This window comes from Periplaneta americana, chromosome 14 (genome assembly GCF_040183065.1).
Source record: "Periplaneta americana isolate PAMFEO1 chromosome 14, P.americana_PAMFEO1_priV1, whole genome shotgun sequence".
NCBI classification, from domain to species: Eukaryota; Metazoa; Arthropoda; class Insecta; order Blattodea; family Blattidae; genus Periplaneta; species Periplaneta americana.
The window spans coordinates 2,241,819-2,258,463 of record NC_091130.1 but is presented as its reverse complement, the minus strand read 5'-3'; the positions used below and the strand labels follow the sequence as shown (position 1 = coordinate 2,258,463).

Below are 16,645 nucleotides of genomic sequence, written 5' to 3'. Positions count from 1 at the left end.
TTGCAAAAATCTACAAGCTGAAGTGAATTATTTTATACAAATAATTTCTGAGTAATTGATTAACTAGCGGACTTACTCGTGTTAATTATGTAAGTCTGTGCGGCTTACAGCTGTTTCGGTGCTTCATCACACCATCCTCAGAGCCTACTAGATCTCGGCGTCATCTCGTACTTCTCTGCCTGTTGTGTGGGTGCGTTTGATTGTTGAAAAGTGTTGAAAAGTGGAGTCAAATAGTGTGTGTGTATTGAAATTTATCTGTGTGTTGATGATTTGATTGGTGTGTTTTAATGTGTTTGTATATTTCGTATTGTTCTAGTGTGTTGAGTTTTTGGTTCTTGGGTTGTATGTGTAGGATTTCCATGTCCGCATTTATGTTATTGTATGTGTGGTTAGCATTGGTTATGTGATCAGCGTATGTAGATGCATACACGCTACAAAGAACACATTAAAGCAATAACCAGAGGACACAATACATCTACATATAATTCACTTTTTTAATTTTCCGTAGCATAGTTCCAAACAGGAGGGTTGCCAACATTGATTACGTGAATATACTGTTGGTTATCATTTAAGTATATAGGCGTTTTTAAAAGCTTTATAGTAAAAATAATGTCAATTTCTGAATAATATATACGACAGAAAAAGCAAATAATAGATAAGGAAGCTTTCGCATGAGTTTATTATTAATGGGAACATAACCACAAAATGTATATTGAGAAGTCAACACGGAGATGGAAACCTGCAGCATGACTGCGGCTGCAAAAGTAGCGCCTTGTGTGTGAACAGACTCGCAACCTCCAGTTGCAACTTTTGCTGCACTCGGGTTGCGCAGCACGAAAAGTAGTGTGCAGCGCGCTACTTTTGGCTTACGTGTGAACACGACACGCAACTTTTGCAGCTGCAGTACAAAAGATGCGCAGCAAAAGTAGCGACGTGTGACCGTACCTTTAGGGCTCTTGGACAGTTAACAGAATCAGGCCCACTTTTTAGTAATTTAAATTATTATTATTATTTTCCCTGGCCGAGCCTCCCTCCAAGGTTGGGGCCCTAGGCAGAAGTTCGCCGCTGTTGTCAAAACAGAAGGGCCCTGACAAATGTTTGTGTGGGGGACCCACAATTCCATGGGTGGCCCTGCTAGTAATATCCTATGGTTACTTGCTCCATAGGGATATCATAGGACGGGAAGTTTTCAGCTATGAGGAGGGTACAATGCATCACACATTCCACGCACCATTCTGATGGAGTGGCCCAGCAAGTCCCCACATTCCTTCAGGACTGACTCCGACACATCCTGCACAGCCGGGTTATTCTCCCTGACTTCCTTGAGGACACTGTACAGGATTATGTCCACTCCAGTCTCTGAAGCGTACTCGGTCTCCTTGATGAAGCTGCAGAGGAGGTGGACAATGTTCCTATTCTCCAGATTTGTCTCCTGTCTGGAAACGAGAGCACGCACATCATTGCACGCATTTTGGTTATTGGCATGTGTCCGTGTTTATTATTAATGAGAAGTTATAGCAGTGAAGGTATTTCCATGCAGCCCACATTCCACCTGAACTTACCGCACAGTTGTATACACTGTCTCCAGCAAGCTGTTGCAAATCATTTCCTTGTTCGTTGTGTGCTCCAGCTGCAGGAACATCTGACTGAGCACGCTTTTCCTGCGCAAATTCTCAACGAGGCGCACACTGTACCTATGGATGGCCTTTCCTGAGACCCTGAACAGCTCCACTTGCTTTATCAAGAACTGCAACACAGCCTACACACGAAAATGCTGCTGTCAGATTTTTTTTTTTTTTTTTTACTTTTAATACAAATTAATTATTACAATGTATCAACACATGGTAACAGGAGTGAATAGTAATGAGTTCAGGAACCCACATACTGACGTACGAGGAAGTGTAAAGATGTTGGCGCAGCAAGGAGAAGAAAACAGTAACGTGATCGTGCAACGTAAGCGGATTCCTAGTCTCCATACGATGGCGGTAAGGTTAGCGCACTCCAGAAGGAATGCTGACAATAACGGAACAAACAACACGGGTGCTAGAAAAAAGGCGAGGGGTGATAAAAAGAGAAACCAAGAGTCAGGAAGTAGTGTAAAGAATAAGGGTGCGAGTGTAAGTGGAAATCTAGTATGTGAAAGTGAAAGTGTAGGGGGGGGGGGAAATAAAAGAGGAATAGAAGAAGAAATTAATAGAAAGGAAGACAAAGTCAGAAATAAGGCAGAGACGAACAGTAAAGAAAGGTCAGAAATTGCGACAGCTGAGGATTTAGCAGAGATATTTGATATGTGTAAAAAAAAAAGTGGGGTTGTGACCAAAAAGTGCAAGTATAGTGAACTTGGAAAAGATCGAGAAGTATAGGGGAGAGAGAAAGTGTATAAGCAGACGTGTAAAATAAAATATAAGTATTTATAGGAAGTGAGAATAGTGACAATGGATTAGGTGTAAGCAGAATAGTGTGAAAGTGGAAGTGAGCGCAAATAGGAATGAGTGAAAATAGTGAGAAAGGGTTTAGAGAAATGAACAAGTGTCAGCACAAAATTAGTACTAACATTTGAATGTTGGAACAGTAATTGAATAAAAGGTCAAAGAACAAATAGGCAAATAATTCTATATGATAATTTATAGAGAAAAATTGAAATTGAGATTTTAGTGAATAGTAGTTAGAGGAAAAGGGGGGTGTGAAAGGAGTATATAATATTAGATATATTAGGATTAATGAACAAATAGAGAATACCAAACGAAATGTAGGGAAATACTGAAGGGGAGATTGACCAGGTAATAAAAAAAAGGTACATAGTGTAATTGGGAGTATTTGTGTAGACGTGTACTGCAAATAATGTGTTATTGTAATAATATGTTAACGGTGGCACCGGATACAGAAATGTGAGGTACACCATTACATGTAAAGAAGTGCTGTGAAGAAATATATATATCATATCATATCATATCATATCATATCATATCATATCATATTACAATGTGTTCATTATTTACAGTTTTTTCTTCAAATCAAAACATTAAACTGAAAACATTAAATATAGCTAAGAGAAAGGCGGAAAACAGGAAAGATTGGAGAATGCTGCATTTGCAGTGAAAGACCTGAAACCGTAAGGTGAATGTCAGGTAATCTATGACGAATTCCCGGCCTCATCCCACCAAATACCATCTCGCTATCACCAATTCCATCAATGTTAAATAACTGAGTAGTTGATACAGTGTCGTTAAATAATCAACTAAAAAATTAATGAAATCCAATATTGCATTATTGTTTATAAAGATATAAATTAATGAGTTTATCACTGTTAGTGAAACTTTACAATATTAATTAAATATGTTTGTGAGCGAACATAGTACTTATTTCATTTTGTAATATGGCTCAATCACATTATACTAGCTAATAAAAATCAGTTAATATTATTATGAATAATAATTCGTGACTTATTTAATTTTTAGTATTCATTTCAAGTCGATGTGTAAATCAAATTGCCTTTACCAAGCCATAGGAATAATCCACGGATTAAAACTGTGGACACCGTGGAGATGCTGTGGACACCATGGAATCTGAAAATTGATTTTGTTTTATTTCTCGCAGCACACGAAGATTTAGACATGGCCACTAACACACCTGACTTATCTTTCACACCTTTAACCAGTACCTATCAAAAAATTAATCTCCTCACAATTTCAGTTGTTAGAGCTTGTACAATAAAGTACTTTATTGAGGCTTCTGTTGTGTATACATTTTTATTAGTTGATATTAGAGGAATAAATGATAATAAATTAATTTCTAATCCTATTTTGTTTATTATAAATATTTTCGTGAATTATAAGTTCTATATTGTTAATTATTAAATCTATATTAATAATTAGTGATAACCAATTTTGGGTTCCGAAAGTGACGAGTTTCATGAGAATGACCCACATATTAATAGGTATTATAGTAGGCCTATAATATGTTAAGTTGACTTGTCCTATATTGATGCAGATCAATCTATAGGCTCAATAAACTATTATTATTAGTGTTGCTCGTGACACCAATAAGGCATCACTCGTGAGGCAACTAAGCCAGGAGACAATGGGGTAGGTTGGCTAGTTCCTTTTCCTCTACATAGCTTACATCGATAACCAGTAACATTATTATTATTATTATTATTATTATTATTATTATTATTATTATTACTACGAGGCGCATCCAGAAAGTAAGTTTCCCGATTTCTTCCTCTTGAAAGTAAACGTAATTAGCCGTGTCAATTGCGCATGCGTAACAGATCTATGACGTATCAATCATATGCCAGCCAGACAGGTCCCGCCTGGTGCCAGTAGCATGGCAGCAGTGGTCCGAAATGGAAGCTCTTATACCTTCTCCCGCCGCCTGCGAGGTTCGGTCGGTGATAAAGTTCTTTAATGCACAAAGCATTGCGCCAATTGAAATTCATCGGCAGCTCTGTCAGATCTATGGGCCGAACATCATGAGTAAGCAGATGGTGCGTCGCTGGTGTAGGCAGTTTTCCGAAGGTCGTCAAAGTGTCCATGATGAAGAGCGCAGTGGGCGACCGTCCCTCATCAATGATGATCGTGTTGAGCTGGTGTGGCAGTGCATCATGGAGAACCGTTGCTTCACGATTACAGAGCTGAGCAGCCATTTTCCGCAGATATCGCGATCCTTGTTGCATGAGATTGTCACTAAGCACCTGCTGTTCAAAAAAGTGTGTGCCAGGTGGGTGCCGAAAAACCTGACACCCGAATACAAAATGCAACGTTTAGGAGCAGCACTGACATTTCTGCAACGGTATCACGATGACGGCGACGAGTTCCTCGACAGGATCGTCACGGGCGATGAGACTTGGATTTCGCACTTCACCCCGGAAACCAAGCAGCAGTCAATGCATTGGCAGCATAGTGGATCTCCGGTCAGGACGAAATTCAAACAGACGCTGTCGGTACGGAAAGTGATGTGCACAGTGTTCTGGGACAGGAAGGGCATTCTGCTCATTGACTTCCTTCCAAGAGGTGAAACAGTGAACGCTGACCGTTACTGTGAAACACTGCGAAAATTGCGACGTGCCATTCAAAACAAGAGGCGTGTAATGCTTACTGCAGGTGTTGTGCTCCTCCATGACAATGCTCGTTCGCATATGGCTCGGAGCACAGCAGCTGTTTTGACGGAATTTGGCTGGGAGTTGTTTGATCATCCACCCTACAGTCCTGATCTTGTTCCCAGCGATTTTCACGTTTTCTTGCACCTCAAGAAATTCCTGTCCTCCGGTGAGCGTTTTGGCAACGACGCAGAGCTGAAGACATCTGTCACACGCTGGTTCCTTTCACAGGCGGCAGAGTTCTACGACAGAGGGATACAAAAGTTGATCCCATGATACAGTGTCTCAATTCTGATGGTGGCTATGTTGAAAAATAGCTGAAACATTGCTGTACCTGTTGCCAATAAATGTTTTCCTGAAAGTGTGTGTTCTTTTCTTTTTTTTTTTAAATAGGGAAACTTACTTTCTGGATGCGTCTCGTATTATTATTATTATTATTATTATTATTATTATTATTATTATGACACTCCTTATAATAAATAGCTTAATAATATTGTCCAGTGAAGTCCCTGCTTTAAAATGTGAGAGTTTTTTTTATATAAAAAACACCGGATATGCCCCACTTCCCATAGAATGTGAGAAACCTTGATACAAAGAAAGCTTGACTTCAACAGCAAGCACGAATATAAACTATGATGCAAATTAAAGCTCTCATATTTTGTTCTTACCATCAATTTGTTATCTTCCCAGTCCAGGGAGCCGGAAGGCAGAAAGCCCAGCAATTCTACAAGACAGATTGCCACAAACAACTGCACCAGAGGGTCCCTGTGAGCCATGAAGTCAGGCTTCGACAGATACTCAACAAGATATATCCAATCCTCCAGATTCTCTTGTTCATCCTCTTCTTCCTTCAGGACGTTGTACAGGCACTGCACAGTGTGTCATTACATTCAATCAGGCAGGGGGATCGTGTCTAGAGATATCATCATTTTATTATAGCAATACATGATTCAACATTCGTATTTCCGTGCTTATTATTTGTGTGGACCATTGATCTCTCAACCATCGATAGAGTACATTTGTCAGTTCTACCAGGATTTTAAATTCAACTAATTACATCATCTTGCTGCGTTATTTTACAGCTCATAATCTGCCTTGAGTGTAGAGCAAAACATCTAAAAAAATGACAGTTCTGAAATAAATAAGGTTATAAATCTTCGGTTCCTTTATTGCATTATTTTAACTTCTTTATATTTCTGACTTAATTTAAAGTAATGTTTAAATTCCAACCAAATAAATCGCAAGTATATTTAGACACTTAAGTAGCAAAATTAGCTGAAGACAAAAAATAAAATATATATTTACTCATGACTACTACCTACACTGGGCTTTATTTTACTTTCCTTACCAGTCTAAACAATGGCTTTATTCATAACAGTTAACAATGTTTAATTCACGTGCGAATTAATTTTTTTAAATCATTCTCTCCTTGACAACCAAAACATTAGCAACAATATAAAATCTATACATTCTTTCATTTATAATTTCTTCACAAACAACACTTACTTACTTACAAATGGGTTTTAGAGAATCCGGAGGTTCATCGCCGCCCTCCCATAAGCCCGCCATTGGTTCCTATCCTGAGCAAGATTAATTCAGTCTCTACCATCATATCCCATCTCCCTCAAATCCATTTTTATATTATCTTCCCATCCCTCTTAGCCCCAAATATTTTCTAAGCATCTTATTCTCGAACATCCTTAACTTCTGTTCCTCTCTCAAAGTGAGAGTCCAAGTTTCACAACCATACACAAACACATTACAAAGAAAGGAATAGAATTTAAAATTACATTTCGATACCAGTTCTAGGAGATCGACACTATATTTACATATTAAAACAGTGGATGGAGGAAAACAAAATAGAAATTTTCAATTGTCATGGTATAAGAAATGTCCTTGACTAACAGGGTGTTCTGAGACAAATAAGTTATATTGTTATAGGATACCTGTATTCTGTTTGGGGGTGAAAATGAGTGATCATCATCTTCTTTTGGAGTCTGTGTCACAATAAATTTTGATAGAAAAGCCGAGAAACATCGGTTGTATAATTTTTTTTTTTTCAGCTTATCCAGTATTTGCACCTTAGCTTCGCCACTGGATTCTGAGCAGCCCAGATTCCCCTTCCATTATCTTACATAGCTCCGAAACATTGGATGTATGCCACTATGCGAAACATTGCCCATGAACACATGAATGTAGAGTTCCCACCTAGTACATACAGTGCGATAGTACATATTTATGTTATGCATTCATACGTCACTATTCAACAATATTATTACGAGTGACACCTACCTTGAGAGAAGTAAGCAGTTCCTTCAAAGGCTGATCTGCAGAAAATGGTGGGCTCCAGGAGTCATCAGACATTTCTACGCTAAGTTGAAATCAGAATATGCAGGCAGAGATTCACAAAAAGCAGCGAATGTGCACAAAGTGGCATGAAATGCAGTTCCAAACGTTTGCTATATGTTCTGTTCTGCCCCAACTCGTATTCAGCTAAAGTCCCCAGTTGGGTGTGAAGTTGCAGTGTTCATGAGGCGCTAGTGATTTGAGAATGATTACAGAGGAAACAGGATTTGAAATTGCTAGAAATTTTAAGACGAGAAAAGGGTGAAAACTATGAATAACACTTAAAATTTGTGCGAGATAGGCCTTGATTCCGAATATATGCCACATTAAAAAAAAACCAGCTAGAGGCCGTTATAGCTGGTTTTTCAGGCATCCGAGCTCATTTCAAGACAAAATTATTAATTACTATTATCAGTACCAAAATTAGCTAAGGATTTGGTGAACATTACGGTACCGTACCTAATAATTATTTATAATACCATTGTTTAGCAGATACATAATGATCTCCTACGTTAGAAATTAAACACAAGATATTAACTTTATACAATTCTCCTAACAGTATAAATTACATAAAACAAAATTAAACTATTTGTAACTTAATACTTAACATTTCTTGTTTCATATATACCTCTATATATTTTTTTTCATTCACATAAGACTTCTACCAATGTGGCCAACATAACCAATTTGGTGCCGGACCCTAGATCGCCGGACGTAGCAGCACCACGGACTCTGAAAAAAAGCCAGAGCCGCATAATGTAGGGGAAGGTGTAGGTGATTTCGACAAAACTAGTGGGCCTATAAAAATATTTATTTAGACTTTTTTAAAATTACGGAATGTAATTAATGTGACGAATAATGACGCATGTCATTGGCCAAAGACGTTATAATTGGCAGATGAGTACTCTTTGGATGGGATGAAACTTACCACAAAAGGCGCCATCTGTTGAGTGAGCTGTTCATTTATTTGACATTTTCAAATGAAAATCGTGAATGCATTCTTATTATTAATTCGTTTTCAGTAAATAGGGATATCTTATTATGCAAAGACACATGTCGTTCGCAATATGTGTAGACAAACTCCCAAAAAATTCACTAAAATGCTTTATACGTTATGTCCCTTATCCTGATTAGGGGATTTAACTCTTGTTTACGAAGAGGACTATGGCAAAAGGATTCAGAGGGCGAAGTTCTAGCACTGAATTTAATGTGCGATAATTTGTTTATATAATCCAGCTGAGTGACGAAAATTGACAAAATAGGGCACATACATTTTATTTTATTATTAGCTGACAGGCCTTTCTCGGTAGGAGATGGCAATAGGTAGTAGAGCCCAGCAGCTGGTTGCAAATAAATGCTTTGGAAAATGTACAGTCCGCTCAGCAGATTATCATAAAAGAGCTGCTCCTTTTTGCACATTCAATAAGAATGTCATTCATCAAAGTAATGATAGCCTACAAGAACAATGTAATTACAAATACCGAACTTTTTATACGTCTAAGAAACTTGCTGCTACGCCTCGGCTATCACCCCAGGAAGTAAGTATTTTGGAAGTATGTGTTCACCACTTAACCTTTTCGTAACTGGCTTATAATTTAGTGTATACACATGGAAATCTTCGAAGTACAAAACTCAGGTCGTAAGGAAATATGCACAGTAACATCGTGTGGAGATTGTTATTCTCAGAATTGTAGCACGTGTAACATTTATAACAATGTTCTGTTTCTGGTTATTTTGATACACCTTCCTTGTCTGTATAATGATATCAAAGGCAAAAATATGTATTTTATATAACTATATCACAATGTTATTGTAAATTGTCATTAACCTTTCAATATTATGCTTACATAACCTCATTTACTTAACCTAATTGTTGAGTAATCAGTACTTAGCCGATTATGTATGAAATTAAATATCTGGTATTGAATTTTCTTGCTCATTTGTACAGAAACTATGTTATGAATATTTTATTTCCATTATATAACAGGTGACCAACATTCTTAGAGCCAATGAACATTCACAGGAGTTCACTGCAGCTGGTTCCGTAAGGTCGTACGATTCAAACCAACTTCAGTCAAATAATCCAATTGAAGATACACGTTCTGAAGCAAGATGTTTGTTGACTAAAGGTAAACGTGGGTCTATTTATGATTATGAAGTATTTATGGTTTAAGCATACAGGTGATGCAGGTTGTAAATACATGCACCTTCCCTCCCCATCTGTCACTCCACAAGCAAGGTTCATTAAGTTTACTTCCTAATGTAAAGAATTGAATTAAATTACGGGGAGTCTGAGGTATATTTGTCCGTCATCAATAATCGGGAATTCTACTAACAGCTATTGGAAGATTTGATCCTTAGAAGACAAGTTATATCTCGAAATGATATTTCCAATGAATTATAATTCTGGATAAATTAAGAAATTGCTTGCTGTCTTGTCCTGGCTTCGAATATTCACATGACGTTAATTTATATTCTAATCATGCAGTTGAAAGCCCTAATGTCAGCCATTTTCCTTCAGTCTAATGCTTACTGTAGTGACTGCAGGTGCAATTTTCAGTTCTTTCTTGGATAAACAAAGGCGCCAACATTGCAGCATAGTCCAATGAAAGGAAGTATCTAATACATTTTGTTCTACTTGTAATAGTTTGTGCAACATACCTGAGCATGTGCAGTACCTCAATGCACGCTGCACATTGACGTTTCATGACCCCACGAAGATGCTCACAAATTCCTGGGGTGTTTCGTATTCTCTCACAACCTACTACAATGTGTCCACATTTCCCACCAGGTGCGAATACACCAGTGCTTTTAAATGGCCCCACAAGTAGAAATACAGGCAATTGGTCCCTCTCTGCCGATCCACCAACAAGGGTACTTTCACTGCAGATAAGACTAAACTGTACATGTAGTATGTTTGCCGAATTTTCAGTGGACAAGGTTTCCCAGAAAGTATTTCTATGCTGGAAGTACATGGGCTCACCGCACTTGATGTCATTGAATAATTGTCTACAACTCGGAAACCAAGCATTTTCAGTTGCTTATTTTTAGGATACTGGTATCCTGTATTAAAATTGTCGAGGCGAATAACTGAAATTAAAAGCCCTACATTGCGAAATAGAAGAAGACTTTAACTTTGTTTAGTGATCTGTGCTGAATCACCTATATAATTTTGGTAACTTATATTCTGTACATAAATTATTAATAACATGTTATTAATATATGTTCAAGACTGTATTAATGTAAATGCCGGCAGGCATGCTGCTTGGAGTGTTCGATGGGCACGGAGGTGCAGCGTGTGCCCAGGTGATTGCCAAGCGGCTGCTCCACTACATCACAGCCTGTCTGCTGCCACCAGACATCCTGCACAAGTACCTCAACGCCCTGGAGAACAACCAGGCCATGCAGCTGCTGGACACGTACAATGACAAGCTGGAGCTGATGGACGAGCTGAAGGTGTTGTACGAGGCCAGCTTCAAGGCCTTCGTGAGGGAGCTGTGCGAGGCCAAGGACGGCCAAGGCGAGTTCCACATGAAGGAGGCCATGGAGAAGGCATTCCTGCGCCTGGACGGCGACATGTCGAACGAGGCGCTGGCCAACAAGGCAAACACGCAGATGCTGTCGGTGGCCATGTCGGGCGCGGTGGCGTGCGTGGCGCACATCGACGGGCCGCACCTGCACGTGGCGAGCGCGGGCGACTGCCAGGGCGTGCTGGGGGTGCTCAGTGACGTCAACACGTGGACTGCCAAGATGCTGACCACGGAACACAACACGGACAACGTGGACGAGGTGCAGCGCATCCTGCAGGAGCACCCGCACAACGAGCGGGACACCATCATCAAGACGGAGCGCCTCCTGGGGCAGCTGGCCCCCCTGCGGGCGCTGGGGGACTTCAAGTACAAGTGGAGCAAGGGCACTCTGAGCTCCACGCTGCTGCCACTCTTCGGCGAGAGTGTGATTCCCCCGAACTACTACACGCCGCCCTACCTGACGGCGCGGCCGGAGGTGACCCACCACCGCCTGACCCCGCGCGACAAGTTCCTAGTGATCGCGTCAGATGGGCTGTGGGACCTGGTGTCGCCGCTGCAGGTGGTGCGGCTGGTGGGCGAGCACATGAGCGGCAAGGTGACGCTCAGCCCGTTCAGACTGCCCCGCAAGGACATGCGCATTGCAGACGTGAACAGGATGCTGCTGCAGCGGAAGGAAGGCCTCAAGATGAAGCCCATCGACCGCAACGCCGCCACACACCTGCTCAGGAACGCGCTGGGGGGCACCGAGTACGGCATAGACCACACCAAGCTCTCGCAGCTGCTGTCCATGCCCCAGGAGATGGTGCGCGTGTTCCGCGACGACATCACAATCACCGTCGTGTACTTCGACTCGGAGTACCTGAGGCACTGCCCCCCCTGAGCAGGATGCTGTACATAGCCACTAGTCCAATTGTGACATCTAGTGTACAAAGTAGTTATTTATTGTCCATCCATGTCTTGTCACGACGTTCCTCCTAAGTTATCTATATATATATAGATGTGTATAAATATAATTTTGATGCTATTGCAATATACTATCAACTTTCATTATATAATTTTATTGGCCTTGTGGAATTCAACTCCTGAAACCCAAAGACCATTAGCACTTTCATATCTCCTACATCCAAATCTCCTGAACTAATACAGTTAGATTGCCATATGCAGGAAATAGTTTGTATAGGCCTACTATCCAGACTGTGGATAGATTAAAAAAAAAACAAGATCTGAATATTCCTCAGAGAAAAGAAAATTCATTAATGAAAGACAACCCATTAAATACCATTCATATACCGGGCATTTCAGAATTCAACCGAACAAATTTATCTGGTTATAGAGAGGTTGTAGATAAGCAATGTGAGATACGGAACCCAGGGTTACCGACGAAAAATATGTATCTTATCAGTTGTTAAAATTGTTTACATTTAATTCTCATAAGACAGTATTAAGAGGAAATATGGCTATGAAATGGTTTCTGACCTTATCAGGGATTGGATGAAGCCCAACTGATAAGAACTGTTGTTGTTGTTTTCTAATGCCAGGCATTTGACAATAAAGTCATTTGACCTCTTGCACTCCAGTATTATCATGGTCAGCCACTGAAGCATAGATTTTGAGGTGTTTCGAATCATTTCTTGGTTTGAGTTGCACAGTGGGCAGTTACGGGACTGATATATTCCAATTCCAAAACTTATCAGATTACCAGTAAACAATTGGCATTCATACAGTCCTCTCTGTAGATTGAAAACTCAAAAAAGTTTCATATCCATTGTTCAAGAATTAAAACAGAAAATCAATATCCCGAATTTAAAAGAAAACTTACAAATTAAACCAAACCCTTTAACATATAGAATATAATCTAAATTTAACAGAAGAAATAGTGAAATCAGAAGTAAACACTGAAATACTAAAACAATTGTCTTCAGAGACAATTAATATTAGGTACCCTCCACAAAACTGGCTTCATTTATACACCGACGGATCCTTGATCTCCAGAGAACAAGGTGCTGGTGCAGGTGTTACGTGCTGTCTCTTCTCACTTTATAGATCACTTGGATATGGAACAACAAGTTTTGATGGAGAAATCATTGCAATAAGTGAAAGTCTCAGGAATCTTCTATGCCACATCAATAAATATAGGAATGCAGTTATATTGTCAGACTCCAAAGCAGCTATTCTATCAATAGTCTCTAAACACACACCTTCATCTCAAACAGCAAAAATAACTAAAATGCTCTCTCAATTAATATCACTCAATAAAAGAATTGTATTCCAATGGATACCATCCCATTGTGGAATCCTGGGAAACGAGAATGCAGATGCTTTAGCAAAGAAGGGCAGCACTGCTACTTACAGACCTGTTACTAAATCTACATACTTAGACTTCAACAAACAAAATTTGATAACTCAATCCCAAGGGAAAAAATGGAACACTCTGCATCATAATCCACAGTTAATTCCCGATTTACCACGAAAATCGTCTGTAGCTGCATTTAGATTGGCAACAGGCCATGATTGTTTGGCCAAACACCTGCATAGAATTGGAATATATCAGTCCCCTAACTGCCCATTGTGCAACTCAAACCAAGAAATGGATTCGGAACACCTCAAAATCTATGCTTCAGTGGCTGGCCATGATAATATCTTTGAAAAGTATTGCAGTGCAAGAGGTCAAATGACTTTATTGTCAAACGCCTGGCATTAGAAAACAACAACATATTCCAATTCTATGCAGGTATTTGGCCAAACAAAACAAGAACTAAAAAACCATGTTTTCAAAATTTAAGTCTTACAGAATCTGTAAAATTGCCAAGAAATACAAAGACAGTATATCACTGCACAGCTTTTCGTTTCACTCTCACTCATTTTAATTTTCGTTACTATACCTATTTTAGTAGCTGCTGAAGTTTGAACATTCGACCTCATCCTCTGACAGAAGCCATCTACTGTGTTTACCGATAATATTGTACTGTTATGGCACGTGCAGGTTCAATCTGCCTTTATGTGCAAGTTTGGACCTGCAGACTCCTAGTAGTTCCCCATCTCAAAAAACTTACCTATGATCCCTCCATAACCCCTTAAATTTCTCGAGTAAAATTTTCAAGAAGTTACTGCTATTCATATATCATTGCAAAACCCCTTATACACATTAAATAGATTCTAAAACATCTCCATGTTACCAGATTCAAGGGCAGCATATAAGCTATAATTTCACAACACTACAAAAGAGGCTAAAATTCAGGATTGAAGAAAATGTTCTATTACTTAACTAAACTACAGGAAAAAAAAGTTTACGGTGGATTTTTTCCTATTATGATATAAAGGGAAATGAAACAGAAGACTTTTTAGCTAAAAAGGGCACTTACTTACTTACTGGCTTTGAAGGGGAGGAAGAGGTGAATATTTCAAAATCCACAAAATTTATCCGATTTGTTTGAAATTGATCATGGATACTAAGTATGTTATTAGTAATGGTCATACCAAGTTTCAACTTTCTAAGTACAATAGTTCTGTAAATATTAATAATTTTATAAAACTTCATATCGTTTGATATAAAATGCTCCATGCACCATATTGTAAGAAATTTTCAATATTTCTTTTTATTTATATGCTCGGAGAAGGTATACAAATAATGATAAGTATTAGTTTATTATGGGAATAATATAGTAATACAGTTATCTTGGTTTTAATTTCATACTTTTAAAGGGCACAAAATCAAAAACCAACATCGGAATATCAAAATAAAGATAATAAAAATGGAAAAAACCGAATTTTCATTTTTTCTTCAGTTTTGTTCGAAAATTTCACCTCTGCCTCCCCTTAAGGAACCCAGAGGTTCATTGCCGCCCTCACATAAGCCTGCTATTGGTCCCTATCCTGAGAAAGATTAATCCAGTCTCTATCACCATGTCCCACCTCCCTCAAATCCATTTTAATATTATCTTCCCATCTACAGCTCGGCCTCCCAACTAACGCTCTATATGCATTTCTGAAGTCGCCCATACATGCTACATGCCCTGCCCATCTCAAATGTGTGGATTTAATGTTCCTAATTATGCAGTTCTGTGTTGTGTAACTTTCTCCATTCTCCTGTAACTTCATCCCTCTTAGCCCCAAGTATTTTCGTAAGTACCTTATTCTCAAACACCCTTAACCTATGTTCCTCTCTCAAAGTGACTAAAAAGGGCACTGAAATTTTATAACCATTAGAACAGAATTACATTTCATTCTGTAAAACAGCTAATCAAAAGTAAATTCAGATCTGTCCAAAAACAACAAAATTTGGAAGGAGCAAAAGATTTTTTTTTTTTACCAATGGCAGGTAATTGACTGTTCGTCATTCACCCATATGAAGCCAGCTGTGTAGACAAATTTACTGACAGAATTGTTGCCCAGGGTGTGTCATAGGAGGCTGGTCTAAGTTACACTTTTGATGAGATGAGATGATGGAGATTTGTTGGGATGCCACAGGGGGACCGCAGAAAACCTTTGTGTTACTGAACCACGGACTTGCCCAACACAAGTTATAAATTGGGGGTATGCCAAGGACCGAACCTGGGTCTACAGGATTATAAGTCCAGCACTCTAGCCAGTAGACCACCATGGTGGTCAAAGAAGATAAAAGACAGAACCTGGGAAATTCTATTGACTAATCCTGAGATAATCCCCCAAGGACCACGTAAATCTGGTGTGGTGATGTTCAGGTTGGTAACAGGTCAGGATTGTTTGGCAAGCCATCTGCACAGGATAGGGGGAAGAAAAAAAAACATACACACACACACACACACACACACAAAACCGTACAGCTCTTAGTTTTGAGAAGTCTGGTTCAACTGTATGTACTGGTAAGTCGTAAATTTAACTGAACATTAAATTTACTTCTAAATTTGTTCACGAAGACCAAAGCAGAAAACGCACAGTGAAGACATGTTGATGCAATTCGGAAAACATCAGACCAGATGGATGTGCATGCAACCAAGATTGCAACAGGGTCATTGCAGGGAACAGTTTTTAAGTTCTAATCAGAAGATAATTCTAACAGATTCTCATCTTTGACGCACAAACTATTTTCTTGTCAACATAAGGCATTTTCACCCAACTTCTTTTTCAATTGCAGGAAGGAAAATATTCTCTTATTTTAATGTTTTTTACAGTTCCAATGACACCATCACGTGTTGCTAGAAAGTCACTTAGAGTGGGAAATTAATGGAATTCTCGATTGACAACTCTGCGAGACCACAAGTTTAATTTCGTTATCATAGCTTCAAGTCCACACCTGTGGAGTAATGGTTAGCGCGTCCAGCCGCGAAACCAAGTGGCCCGGGTTCAATTCCCGGTCAGAGCAAGTTACCTGGTTGAGGTTTTTTACGTGGTTTTCCCTCAACCCAATATGAGCAAATGCTGGGTAACTTTCGGTGTTGGACCCCGGACTCATTTCACCCGCATTATCACCTTCATCTCATTCAGATGCTAAATAACCTAGATGTTGATTTTTATTTTTTATTTTAGTAGGTTATTTTACGACGCTTTATCAACAGCTTAGGTTATTTAGCGTCTGAATGAGATGACAGTGATAATGCCGGTGAAATGAGTCCGGGGTCCAGCACCGAAAGTTACCCAGCATTTGCTCATATTGAGTTGAGGGAAAACCCCGGAAAAAACCTCAACCAGG

At 39.3% G+C, this 16,645-nt stretch overlaps 2 protein-coding genes across 5 annotated transcripts in view; one reads left to right on the top strand and one right to left on the bottom strand.

Moving 5' to 3' along the window:
* The window catches only part of LOC138713077 (sister chromatid cohesion protein PDS5 homolog B-B-like), a 50,498-nt gene extending 42,327 nt beyond the window's left edge, over nt 1-8,171 (bottom strand). The window contains exons 1-5 of one of the 4 annotated variants that reach the window (XM_069844822.1): nt 8,076-8,171; nt 7,394-7,472; nt 5,770-5,970; nt 1,563-1,759; nt 1,232-1,436 (exon numbers count right to left, since the gene is read on the bottom strand). In XM_069844822.1, coding sequence (XP_069700923.1) covers nt 1,232-1,436; nt 1,563-1,759; nt 5,770-5,970; nt 7,394-7,465 — 675 coding nt within the window. In that variant the 5' untranslated portion in view covers nt 7,466-7,472; nt 8,076-8,171. Of the gene's footprint in view, nt 1-1,231; nt 1,437-1,562; nt 1,760-5,769; nt 5,971-7,393; nt 8,050-8,075 lie in introns of those variants that run through there. The other 3 variants (XM_069844821.1, XM_069844820.1, XM_069844824.1) reach the window with 3 other exon arrangements.
* An 8-nt stretch (nt 8,172-8,179) lies between these two features.
* Pdp (pyruvate dehydrogenase [acetyl-transferring]-phosphatase 1-like protein, mitochondrial) lies at nt 8,180-12,032 on the top strand. The gene is made up of 3 exons (XM_069844825.1): nt 8,180-8,985; nt 9,435-9,576; nt 10,704-12,032. Exons 1-3 carry the CDS (start codon nt 8,761-8,763, stop codon nt 11,855-11,857), a joined length of 1,521 nt encoding a protein of 506 aa, XP_069700926.1. The 5' UTR covers nt 8,180-8,760; the 3' UTR covers nt 11,858-12,032.
* The last annotated feature ends 4,613 nt before the right edge of the window (nt 12,033-16,645 follow it).

Bases quoted from the DNA above. Each gene is read 5' to 3' on its own strand.
- Pdp (XM_069844825.1), top strand. From the start codon at position 8,761: ATGGCAATAGGTAGTAGAGCCCAGCAGCTGGTTGCAAATAAATGCTTT. The intron at 8,986-9,434 runs GTAAGTATTTTG...ATTATATAACAG, and splicing joins CTCGGCTATCACCCCAGGAA to GTGACCAACATTCTTAGAGC. The intron at 9,577-10,703 runs GTAAACGTGGGT...AAATGCCGGCAG, and splicing joins AAGATGTTTGTTGACTAAAG to GCATGCTGCTTGGAGTGTTC.